Genomic DNA, 11,538 nt, shown 5'->3' with positions numbered 1-11,538 from the left:
CTGACACCCAGGATGAGCTCAGCCTTCCAGAGCTGTTATCCCAGTGTAGGTGACACCCGGGATGAGCTCAGCTCTCCAGAGCTGTTATCCCAGTGTAGGTGACACCCAGGACGAGCTCAGCCTTCCAGAGCTGTTATCCCAGTGTAGGTGACACCCGGGATGAGCTCAGCTCTCCAGAGCAGTTGTCCCAGTGTAGGTGACACCCAGGATGAGCTCAGCCTTCCAGAGCTGTTATCCTGGTGTAGGTGACACCCAGGATGAGCTCAGCCTTCCAGAGCTGAGCAGGTGTTCAGGGAGGCAGGGCTGGAGTCATCCTCACTGACAGCCCTTCCCGTTGGATACAGGACAGGGACCAGACACTGCCCCCAGGAGAAGGTCAGAGGGTTGTGCCAGTGGGACCTTCGTTAACTGTGAATTAATTGGGTGTTTCCCCGCAGGGTCAGACAATGAGTCGGATGAGGAAGGCACAGGGAGAAAGCCCTTGACAGCTCAGGTAAACTGAGGCAGCACAGCCCGAGGCTGGGACTGTCCTGTCCCTCTCCAGGCTGATGTGGGGCTGTGGGAATCTCCCCCGTCCTGCTGTCCCCCATTCCACACCCTCTGCTCTGGGGATGTGTGGCTGAGCCCCTCGTGGCCACCACAGGAAGGGTCCCCTGAGCCCCCCACCTTCACCCCACTCCCCCAGGGCTGTGTCTTCTTCCCTGCAGCGTCCCACAGGGATGTGTCCTGGCTCTGCTCCTGCCTGTCCTCCTTCCATCCCTGCTTTTTTGGTCGCATTCCAGCACGGGCATCACTTCCCTGTCCCCATGACTTGCGGGGTGGCCCTTCACCTCCCCAAAACCTGGCTGGGCACGGGCTTTGTGACCTTTTCCTGCTGCCGTTCAGCCCCCGTTGTGGCTGCTCCAGGAAGGAAGCTGCACATCCCAGAGCCCTTTGCCTGCTGGAAGCCCTCACGCTGAGGCAGGAGCCGCAGCTGGTGTGTGGATCCGAGCCAAGGCGGGGAGCGTGACTTGGAGCTCCAAAATGAGGCCTCTGTGACCCAAATTAAGAGATTTCTGATCCCCTTTTCCCTGTGCCAGCCTGGAGAGTCGGCGGTTGGGGGGGGGGGAAGCAGCTTTACACACCCCCCTCAGGCCTCCTGCACGCCCAGCTAATGAAACCCTCCCTGCTTTCCCAGGAAAAGGAGTATGTCCGGCAAGGCAAGGAGGCCATGGAGGTCGTGGACCAAATCCTCGCCCAGGAGGAGAACTGGAAGTTCGAGAAAAACAATGCAAGTGTGGTGTGTCCCCCCCCCTCCCAGAGCTGGCAGAGGGCACGGATGGCTTAGCAAAAACCGGGACAAACGAGGCTTTGGAAGCCTCCTTGCGCCATGAAAAATTAACAAGCGTTACAATTACCTGATTGAATTAGGAATCTCTTCCAGTTCAGTTAAATGCAAAATCTCCTCTTATTTAATTAGACGTTTAATTGCCTTGCAGTTTGACGAGAGCAGGAGCCCAGCCCTCCTCCCTCTGGCCGGTGGTGGGTGGGCAGGGTTGGAGGGCTCACCTTTGGGGTGAGCACTGGAATGCTGCTCCCATGGCTCCAGCTCAGCTCTTACTCCATGGAAAGGTGCCTTGGAGCCTTCTGGGCGGACCCAAACTGGGGTCTTGGCCCACGTGGCAGCAGGAAGTGTGGGGTACACACTGCTCTTCCCACCCCCAAATCCACTGGTGTCCCCCCTTCCCCAGCACAGGGACCTGGAGTGTAAATCTGGGATGTGTCTTTGCCCACCCCAGAATTTCCTGGGGTGTCCAGAGCTCTGGAGGGTGGGGAGAAAGAGGAGGTGTCTCTGCCCCCCAAACCCAACCAGGGTTTTTTTTTTCCCGAGGTGGAAACACGACTGGGGAGGTGCGAACCCTGCAAAGTGCTGTCTCATCTGGTGTTTCAAATTCCCCTGTCAAGTGATCCTTTGTCTGATGCCAAACTAGCTGGGCAGATTGTTTTCTTTTTCCAAAGGGGGATGGATTTAAATAGACTAATCAGAGTTTAACACAGGGCTAACGATGAAAGGTTTTCCTGTGCCCATGCCCAGCCCCTCGGGGGGGGCTCAGCTCCGGCATCGGTGGCACCGGCAGCGCTGGCACCGACCCCCCTCTCCTGCCCCGGTGCTGCAAAGAGAGTTTGACCTTGACGTGGGGTTTGCAGGCTGGCACGGGGCGGATTCTTTTTCTGTCTCACCCCTGCTGCCTCTCTGGATGTTGTTTTGTTGATGGAAATTTGGGCATGGCCAGCTGAAACGTGCTCAGGGCGGTTTCTGTGCCCACTGTGGGGGACAGGGGGACCTTGGAGGGGAGAAGGGGATCCCTTGGGGTGGCAGGAACCTCAGGGGTTTGCCTGGCTTCACCCCAGATAGGAGCAATTCCTTTTGCTTACACAAATACAACTTTCTTATCTCTTGCACAGGACTTTGGTGATGTTGTTTACACTTTTGAAATCCCTTTCCACGGCAAGACCTTTATTTTAAAGGTAAGAACCTCCCTGGATCGATTCCTCAGCCAGTCTGGCACAGGCAAAGGGCCACAGCTCAGCTTTCAGGACAGGTCAGGGCTGCAGAACAGGCTCCCTGTGCTTGAGACAGACGAACTGCACTGGGGAATCTCTCCAGGAAAACCCCTTGGCCGGCAGACAAACTCCCCAGCAAACATCCCGGGCCCCGGACTCTGCCGGGAGAATTGGGAGCAGGTGACTGCAAGACTCGCTTCCAACCCCAGCATCTCGGGCTAATCTGACCAAGGAGGCTAATTGGAACTAATTGCCAGCAAGACCAGGGCTGAGCAGGCGTCTGCTGCTGCCTGGCACCGGGAAGAGCCGCTCGGAAGTGCCTTGCTCCGTGCCCTCTCCCAAGCTGGAGAGCCTTGGCTGGGAACCACGCTCTAATGAAGCGGCGGCGCTGCCGTGGCTTCTCTTTGTTCCAGTGCATATGTTGCCTCGCTGGCAGGAGCTGCCAGTGGAGCAGCTCTTGTGTGTGTTCACCAGGAAAAGCTGGATGGTCCCACTTTTACTGCATTAACCGTTTGCCTCCAAAGATCCCCGGTCCCGTGGGGATGTGTAGGGGGGAATATGGATGGTGGGCGTGGTGGAGCTTGGAATGGCTTGGGAGAGTCTAAAATGCGGCTTCCCGAAGCAATGGTGCACGGGGAGCTGCTGGGAATTGGGGTGGGAGAGGAGGCAAACAGACAGATCCTTGCCCTCACACCAGCACAGAGTTCAGTGCTCCCAAATCCTGTGTGTTTGTGCCCCCCGGTCCCCTGGGAGCACTGGGACAGGGGTGACACCCGTGGCTTTGGCTGTACACAAGGCAGGCCGCTCTCCAATATGATCCCCCCTTGTCCTTTGTGTCCTGCCCTGTGTTCCTTAAAAATAATCTTCCCCAAGGGGAGCAGAGGGCCTGGCTGACTGCTCTGGCTGTGTCCTCAGGCTTTCCTGCAGTGCTCTCCTGAGCTGGTTTACCAGGAGGTGATTCTCCAGCCGGAGAAGATGATCCTGTGGAACAGAACAGTGGCAGCGTGCCAGGTGAGCGTGCTGGACAAAGATGGCTTAATCACAGGAGCTCCTTGGAGCGGAGAGCTGGAGCTTCCCAGCCCAGCACAGGCTGCTGGCAGTGCCCAGGCCGTGCTGGAGCCGAGCTGGGTCCCAGTCGCTGAGGCGTTAAATCTCCGCCGCTCATCCCAGCGCCGCGCGGCAGCCGCTGCCTGAGCCCGGCCAAGAGCCCGTGAGGTGGGCAGGGAGAGGGGCCAAGGCTGAGCTGAGCCTGCCTGTGCTCGCTGGAGCGTCTGGGCGTTGTGCTGGGGAGCTGGAGGTGACACCTGTGCCCCCCAAAAAACTCGGGAGGCAAACCCGTCACACACCAGCAGCGAACTCACCCCCCTCCGCTGCCAGAGACCCTGTGGGTGCTCTGATCCCAGTGCTGGTTTGGGGGAGGGTCTGTATCCCCCAGCTCTTTGCACTTGGAGGCACAGCCTGAGCGAATCTCTCTTGTTTTTGTTTATCCCCTCCCCAGATCTTGCAGCGGATCGAGGACAACACGATTGTCTCGTACGACGTGGCGGCCGGAGCTGCCGGAGGGGTGGTTTCCCCAAGGTCAGTTCATCCCACTCTGTTCATGCTGAGCCCCCAAAACACCCCCAAACCACGGGGAGAGCCCTCTGAGGGCACTGGGAATGCTCTGGGCTGGCCGGGAGCTCCAGTGTCACTGCTGTGTGACCCTCCCAAGGGCGAGCAGCCCCTGAAATTTTCCTCCAGACATTCCTGGCAGGATTCTCAGAGCTCCAAACCTCAGGCGGCCGCTCGGTCGGGCTCCCACATATCAGTGCTGGCTGTGCTTTGTCCCTGTGTTGACACAGCCCTGCCACAGCCTTTCCCAGCAGTCAGGGGAGCGGGATCTGTTCCCTCCACATGCCATGTGCGTGTGCTGAGCAGGCAGTGCCCTTTCTTTGCTCAGGGATTTCGTGAACGTGCGTCGGATCGAGAGGAGAAGGGACAGGTACGTTTCCTCAGGGATATCGACCACGCACAGCCTGAAGCCTCCTCTCTCCAAGTACGTCAGGTAAGAGCCAGGGGCTCTTTTTCTCAGCTGGGATCACTCACTTCAAACGAAGCTTTAGGGCAAAGAGCCACTTAGCTGCAAACCCTGCTGCCTTTCCTGGCAGGGCTTGCAGGAAGCCGAGCTATTTGTGGAGCCAAACCTCGCTTCCCTTGCTCGTCTCCCTTTGTTCAAGAAACTCTCTGTTGCTGTCAGTGTTGCTGGGGCGTTTCCCAGCTCAGGGGAGTGGAGGTGCCCAACCAGCAGCAGCACCAGCCCCGTCCCAGTCCGCATCCTGTTTGTGCAGCAGGAATTTCGGAGGGGCAGTAAGCACCTGGATGTACTCCCAGCCTCTCACATGCCTTGTGCTCCTCGTAAGCCGAGTTTAAGACATGGAGAGAAGGTCCCGTGGGTGAAAGAAGGATGGAGCAGCTCCCAAAATCTCAGCAGGGCTTTGGCCTCTCCCGTTCAGAAGGGCCAGGCTGGTGCTGGGTCCTGGCAGGGTCGGGCTCAGCAGACAAGGACTCCTTGTTCCTGCCGGGGCCCAGCTGTGCCGCCGCGCTCCCACGTCGTTTTTCCCAATAATCTGGTTAAAGTAATTGCCATTTTATCTCAGAGCTGCCTCACTCCATTTAAGAGCAGGGGACTTCGAGGCCTGGAAAAATCCTTCAACAAATATACCCAGCAAAAACAGTGTGTTCTGGGGAGGGAAGGGAAACCTGTGTCTGGGCTCTGTGTGTGTGCACAGCTCTTGTCTCAGAGACGGATCAGATGGTGCCAGCAAGGATCTGGGGGCTGGAGTGACAGGATCTTTGTCCTGAGCCTGTCCTGAGCACACAGGGCTTCCCTGGGACCTCTTAGTTGTGCCTGGCTGGGAAACCTTCCCGTGGGGAAGAGCTGGCACAGTCCAGAGGCAGAGCTGCTGCTGCTCTGGCACCACCGCTGCCAAGGCACCTGTGGGAAGCCTGCCCTGCCGTGCTGGCTCGTGCACCTGGAGCCAAGGAACACCTTCCTGGGCTCTCCACATCTGCTCCTGCCCCGCCAGGCCCTGGCTGCCGGGTGGGATCCACACGGAGCATCCCAGAGCAGTGCAGGATTCCAGCCAGCCCTGGCTCTGGCTGATCCTCTTGGCTCTGCTCCACAGGGGTGAGAATGGACCCGGAGGATTCATCGTCCTCAAGTGTCCCAGCAACCCCAGGGTCTGCACCTTCATCTGGATTCTCAACACGGATCTGAAGGTAAAGCCGGTTCCTGGTCCCCAGCGCAGCTCTCCCGGGGGCTCTGACATCCCAGGGCCCTGCTCCTGGATCCCAGCAGCCATGGGAGTGGTTTCTTATCCAACACTGCCCTGAAGGGACTCAGGTGGAGGTTGAACTACCCCAAAATCCCCCTCGTTGCCCCGGTAAGGAGATGGGGAAGCTCTTCCTTACCTGAGAGATTTCATTTAGGGGTTTCACCTCTGAGTGCAGGACTGGGGGAAGGGAGGTTTTTATCCAGTTTGGGAACAAAAAACTGTTGGCCACGGGAGTTGTGCCTGGCTACTCCCAGGAATGCTCCAAAGGGGCAATTCCCAGCTCCAACACCCCCCAATACAACCACAGCCACCCCATATCCACCCGGGGGAAATGAGGTTTCCCAGGTCCGGAGCTCTTTGTGGAGCTGTTGCCAGTGGCCTTGCCGGTGTCCCGGACAAAAGGGTGGCCCGGGAGGGCCCGGGATGGGGCGGGAGTGGGAGCGGGAGCGGAGCCGGGCCCGTTCCTGCCCCCGCGGAAGGTTGACGTGGTAACGGCGCTGCCGCAGCGGCACAAAGGCTCCATTCATCGCTGTGCTGCAGCAGCCCCAGCCCTCCCCTCCCTCCCCTCCCACGGCCCTCTCCCCTCCCCTCCCCCAGAGGCTCCTGCCTGCCTTGCCAAAGGCTTTGGGAAGTGCTCTGGAGCGGGGCAGTGCCCTCCCGCCCCGTTGTGCCAGGGATGTGTTTTCTCCTTCATGGATCTGGCTCCGATGCCTGTAAGGGGTTTGAGGGGGGTAAACAAACCCCTGTGATGGGGCTCGGAAAGAGAAGAGGTTCCTTGTGCTTCCCGGGCCGGAGCCGCCTCCGCGGTGGGAGGAATTCCGGAGCGGCCGAGCTATAAATAACCCCCAACTGCTCCCAGCGCCTTCCCGAGGGGCTCTGCCAGTGCCCAGACCCCCTCCGGAGCTGCTCGCTGCTTCCTTTGGCCCTGGAGGGGTATTTATAGCCCGTGGCTCATCCCTTCCTGCTCAGGGAGGGGGGAGGATTCCAGGATTCCGCACGTGTGTGTGTTTGGGTCCGTGTGGGGAGGTGACTGAAATGGCCCCTGGAACAGTGGCCTTGCACTCTCCTGCCCTTTTATCGGAGAGGAAACCCTCTCCAGGGAAAAATCTGTGCTGTAACCCCCCAATCTGAGGGCAGGGGGGTGTCCTGTGCCCCCCTGACCCCCATCATAGTTGCCCACTCATCCCTCCCTGCTCGGGACCCCCGGAGCAGCTCCCGGTCCTGCCTGGGCTCCCTCCCCCCGCAGGGACTGGGATTATTATTTTTTTCCTGGATCTCCCATCACGGAGCCGAGGCTGAGGCAGGTGGGGGTGAGTCGTGCAGGGCTTTTTTAGGGAAATCAAACCACGTTGCAGATCCTCCCCCGGATCGGAGCTCCGCGAGAGCCGCAGCTCCGCACCGTGGTGCTCCTGGAGCATCCCTGGAGCATCCCTGGAGCCCCCATCCCAAACCTCACAGAGGGCTCCTGCATCCCTGGAGCCCCCATCCCAAACCTCACAAAGGGCTCCTGCATCATCCCTGGAGCCCCTCTGGAGGCCCCAGCCCCAAACCTTGCTCGTGGCTCTGTGTCCCTGTCCCTGGAACCCCCTGGGATGGGGTGGGATGGGATGGGGGCAGACCCCAGCCCCAAATCCTGCTCATGGCTTCACGTCTCTGGAACTTCTTGGATTGAAACGGGAGCAGCCCCTCGGCCCAAAACCCTCACTTGTGTCCCTGGAGCACCCCTTGGGGTGGGAAGGGGACCAGCCCCCAGCCCCAAACCTCACCCATGGCTCCTGCATCCCAGGAACTCCCCGGGGTGGGATGAGGGCAGCTCCCATTCCCGAACTTGTGCTCGTGATTCTGTGTCCCTGGAAGGCCCTGGGGCGGGATGGGGCCAGTCCCCAGCCCTGTGCCAGTCCCGCTGTGTCCCTGCAGGGGCGGCTGCCGCGGTACCTGATCCACCAGAGCCTGGCTGCCACCATGTTCGAGTTCGCCTTCCACCTGCGCCAGCGCATGGCCGAGCTCTGCTCCAAGCCCTGAGGACATTCCACGGCCCTCTCTGCTCTGGAAGGGGGAGACAGGACCCTACACCCCCTCCCCAGGGAGAGGACCCCCCGCTGCCAGCGCTGGGCTGACCCCGGGCAGGGGGCTCAGCTCCTCCTGCCCCCTTGTTGGGGCCCTGGAACCACTGACTGTTACGTGCCAAACCCCTGCCCTGCCCTCCTCTGGGGCTGGGCTGACCCCCCCTGCCCCACACAGGGCAGGTGTGACCCCCCCCGCCCCACACAGGGGGTGGGGGCTCAGCTGTGACCCCCAAATTCCTGTCCTTGCGCCCCAGTTCCACGAGGAAGAGGGGACAGGAGTGGAGGCCGCGACGGGGTGAGGGCACAGCCGAGCCCCGTGCCAGCTCTGACGTCGGGGTTTAGGCACAGCTTGTGCCCCCCCACACCCCCTGTGCCCCCCGGGGCTGTGCCCCCCACCCCGGGGCACGGCTGGGACTGCACAAACCCCCTCCATGGGGCCGGGTGAGCCCTTCCCCCTTCCCGATCCCGCAGCTCCCGGCGCGGGATTTGCCTTAAGCAGAGACTTTGATCCTTTTTGGGGGTGTGGGGGGGGGGGTTGGGGGGGCGCGGGGGCGACTGCGGTTTCTCTACCTGTGAGCTCCGTGTGCTGCTCTAAAAACAGCAGCAGCAGCAGCAGCAGCAGCAGTGTGGGCCCCCCCCGCACGCGGGGGCTGCACGAAGGGAGGGGGGGGCACCCAGAGCAACCCCCCCCCGGGGCTCTCTGCACACCCCTCCCCTTCCCCATGGCCTGGGGATCTGCCCCCGACCCCCCCCAAGTCTGTGAGGGGGGAATTAAAGCCTTGCACTGTTTGCAGCTCCTCGTGCCCCTCGTGCCCTTTGTCACCCGCGGGGATCAAAGCCCAGGAACGGGGTCACCCCAAAGCCCTCCCCGGGCACAAAGGGTGGGGTCTCCAGGCTCCTTTGGCCGTGGGTGGTGGCAGTGGCTGTGGGTGTCCCTGCTCCTGGGTGTCACTGTCCCCCACCCCGTGGTGGCACTGGCAGCCCCGTGGGTGAGGAGCCTCCACGTCTGCACCCGGTGCCCCCCGTGCCCCCCAACCCTCGGTGCTTCCCTGGGGTGGGACCCCCACAGCTGGGGGATGGCTGGGGGTGGCTGGAGCCCCACGTCCCCCCCCTTGTCACCAGCCTGTGAGCCCTGGGCCGCTGGCACCCGGCAGGCACCTGTCTGTTGGCCCTATAAACAGCCTGGGGGAGGCCCTATAAACAGCCTGTTTGGGGGACCCTGCAGCCAGAACCCCCCTTGTCCTGAGGGAGGGCCCCCGATGTCCCTCTGGTGGCACAGGGTGGCAGTGGCACCACGTTGGCAGTGGCACCCCATGTTCATCGACCCCCTCCGGGGTCCCGGGGGCAGGGAAAGGCCGGACGGGAAAGGCCGGACGTGCCCTGGGCAGGGGCCAGGGGGGGTCCTGCCGGTGCCATCACGTTGCTGGCAGTGGGGGGGGGTACACGCCCGTGGGTGGCACACGCAGGGGTGACACGTGTCAGCAGTGCCACCCCCCCAAAACCCCCTCCTTGGCACCGTCCCGTGCCCGCCGTGCCAGAGACACGTCCCAAAATAGCCCGAGCGGGGCCATAAAAGCGGGGCGGGCGCGGGGGGGGGCACTGGCACCATGGTGGGCCCCGGCGTGGTGGGGGGCTGCGACGGGGGGCTCTCAGCCCGCCTGGGCTGCTCCGTCAGCGAGCGGGACGTGGGCAGGGGAGAGACCTTCAGTGCCGAGTGGCTGGACCTGGAGCTCAGCACCCGGCCCGAGGAGCGGTGAGGGGCATGGCCAGGGGGGTACAGGGGGGCACAGGGGCGCTGGGGGCGAGGGACACCAAGGGACAGGGGGTTTTCATGGGGTGTTGGGGTTGTGGGGGGCTCCAAGTGTCCCAAACCAGGGGTTCCGTGGGGTCTCGGGGTTGTGGGCGGCTCCAGGGGTCGTGATGGGGGGCTTTGGGGGGTTCCACGGGGCCCCAAAATATGGGATTTCCGTGGGGTCTGGGGACTGTGGGGGGCTCCATGGGGTTCCACAGGGTCTTGGGGTTGTGGGCGGCTCCAGGGGTCCTGATGGGGCTTCGAGGGGCTCCAAGGGCCTCAAACTACGGGGTTTCCATGGGTTCTTGGGACTGTGGGAGACTCCAGGGGTCCCAAAGTGGGATATTTCCGTAGGGTTTGGGGGCTATAGGGGGCTCCAAGGACCCTGATGGGGCCATGGGGCGGTGCAGGACATGGGGGTATCCTGGGGTCACTGCGGGATGGGAGGGGAGAAGGGGGTCTCCAGGGGTCCCAGTGGAATGGAGTGGGACACGGGAGGTCTCTGGGGGTCCCCACAGGATGGGATGGGACACAGGAGTCTCCAGGGGGGTGGTGCAGGACATGGTGGGGGTCTCCCAGTGGGGCGGGGTGACCCCAACAGGCCAGAGCAGGACGGGGGGGTCCCCGCGGGGCTCTGGGGTCCCTGTGCTGACCCTCACAAACGCCCCGTGCCCAGGTGGTGCCGGCGGGAGGTGGACACGGCGCGCCGGGAGTCGCTGGAGCAGCGCGGGGCCGTGCGGGTGCTGCAGCAGCGCTCGCCCTGGGGGCTGCTCCGGGTGGGGGTCCTGGGGCAACCCCTGGCCCAGCACCTCCTGCCCTACGCCCGAACCTTCCCCGTACCCCTCTTCGCCCCCCCAGACCTCCGCGGAGCCAAGGGGGGGCTCCCCCGGACCCTCTCCCGCTCCCTCTCCCACGAGGCCCAGCGGGGCTGAGCGGGGACGGGGGACGGGGGGTGGGGTCGGGGCTGGGGGGGCACGAGGCTGATTTTGGGGGGCTGGGGGGACCCAGAGACCTGGGTCTGCTCAGCCACCCCGAAGAGGCAGCGCAGGAGGGAGTGGGCAGGTGGGGGTGGGCTCCCCTTCGCCTGGGAGCCCACCCTGCTGAGGGATCGGTGGGGGCCGGTCGGGACGGGGTCCCTGCGGGTCGGGGGCCTCCCGCGCTTCGGGGGGCGCCCGGCAGCACCGGCGTGACTCAGTTTCCCTGGCAAAGAGACGGGAATGTGAAGATGAGGAGCGCTGAGACCTGCCCGGGGCCGAGGGGGGGCCCTGGGGGGGCTGCGGGAGGCGGGGGGGTGGGCTGGGTTTGTACAAACGGTGGTCTTTGTACGGCAATAAAAGGCTCACGCTGTGCAGGAGGTGTCTTTGGGGGGGGAGTTTGGGGGGGCGAGGCTTAGGGGGAGGGACCTGCTGTGGGATGGGGGACACTGAGGCACAGCAGCTGCAGGGACACGGGTGTCCTGCAGGGTTTGGGGGGGCGGATTTGGGAGGGGGGGCCTTTTGTGCTTATATAACCCCCCCTTGTCGCCCGCCCTGGTGCCAGGATCCAGGATGGCCCCCGAGCCCAGATTAGCTGTTCCCGGCCGGATCCCACTGTCCCTGGGTCCCTGCCAGGCCCTGTGCCCTCCCTGAGCCCAGCCTGGCTCCATCCCGGCCCCGTTCCCGGCCCTTCCTCCCGGGAGCTGCCTGTCTCTTCCCCTTCACCCACCTACAGCTCCGGCATAGGCAGGATTTGGAGTCTTCAAACCGCCCCCCCCCCAGCCCCACAAGTGGGTCTCACCCTGCTCCTTGTCCCAGAGTGCTGGGAGCACTGGGAGCACTGGGAG

General features: G+C 62.9%; 2 protein-coding genes across 3 annotated transcripts in view; both read left to right on the top strand.

Annotated features, from left to right (window-relative positions):
* STARD3 (StAR related lipid transfer domain containing 3) overlaps nucleotides 1-8,717 on the top strand; it is a 14,106-nt gene extending 5,389 nt beyond the window's left edge. Inside the window, exons 7-14 of one of the 2 annotated variants that reach the window (XM_017838501.1) lie at nucleotides 438-493; nucleotides 1,178-1,279; nucleotides 2,446-2,508; nucleotides 3,460-3,555; nucleotides 4,043-4,122; nucleotides 4,484-4,588; nucleotides 5,709-5,802; nucleotides 7,776-8,717. In XM_017838501.1, coding sequence (XP_017693990.1) covers nucleotides 438-493; nucleotides 1,178-1,279; nucleotides 2,446-2,508; nucleotides 3,460-3,555; nucleotides 4,043-4,122; nucleotides 4,484-4,588; nucleotides 5,709-5,802; nucleotides 7,776-7,880 — 701 coding nt within the window. In that variant the 3' untranslated portion in view covers nucleotides 7,881-8,717. The remainder of the gene's footprint in view (nucleotides 1-437; nucleotides 494-1,177; nucleotides 1,280-2,445; nucleotides 2,509-3,459; nucleotides 3,556-4,042; nucleotides 4,123-4,483; nucleotides 4,589-5,708; nucleotides 5,803-7,775) is intronic. The other variant, XM_017838503.1, reaches the window with a different exon arrangement.
* An 814-nt stretch (nucleotides 8,718-9,531) lies between these two features.
* TCAP (titin-cap) lies at nucleotides 9,532-10,663 on the top strand. The gene is made up of 2 exons (XM_017838505.1): nucleotides 9,532-9,677; nucleotides 10,393-10,663. Exons 1-2 carry the CDS (start codon nucleotides 9,532-9,534, stop codon nucleotides 10,646-10,648), a joined length of 402 nt encoding a protein of 133 aa, XP_017693994.1. The 3' UTR covers nucleotides 10,649-10,663.
* The last annotated feature ends 875 nt before the right edge of the window (nucleotides 10,664-11,538 follow it).

This window comes from Lepidothrix coronata, unplaced genomic scaffold (genome assembly GCF_001604755.1).
Source record: "Lepidothrix coronata isolate B3197 unplaced genomic scaffold, Lepidothrix_coronata-1.0 Scaffold343, whole genome shotgun sequence".
NCBI classification, from domain to species: Eukaryota; Metazoa; Chordata; class Aves; order Passeriformes; family Pipridae; genus Lepidothrix; species Lepidothrix coronata.
Note: the sequence above shows the minus strand (reverse complement) of the source record. Positions and strands in the feature narration are given on the sequence as shown.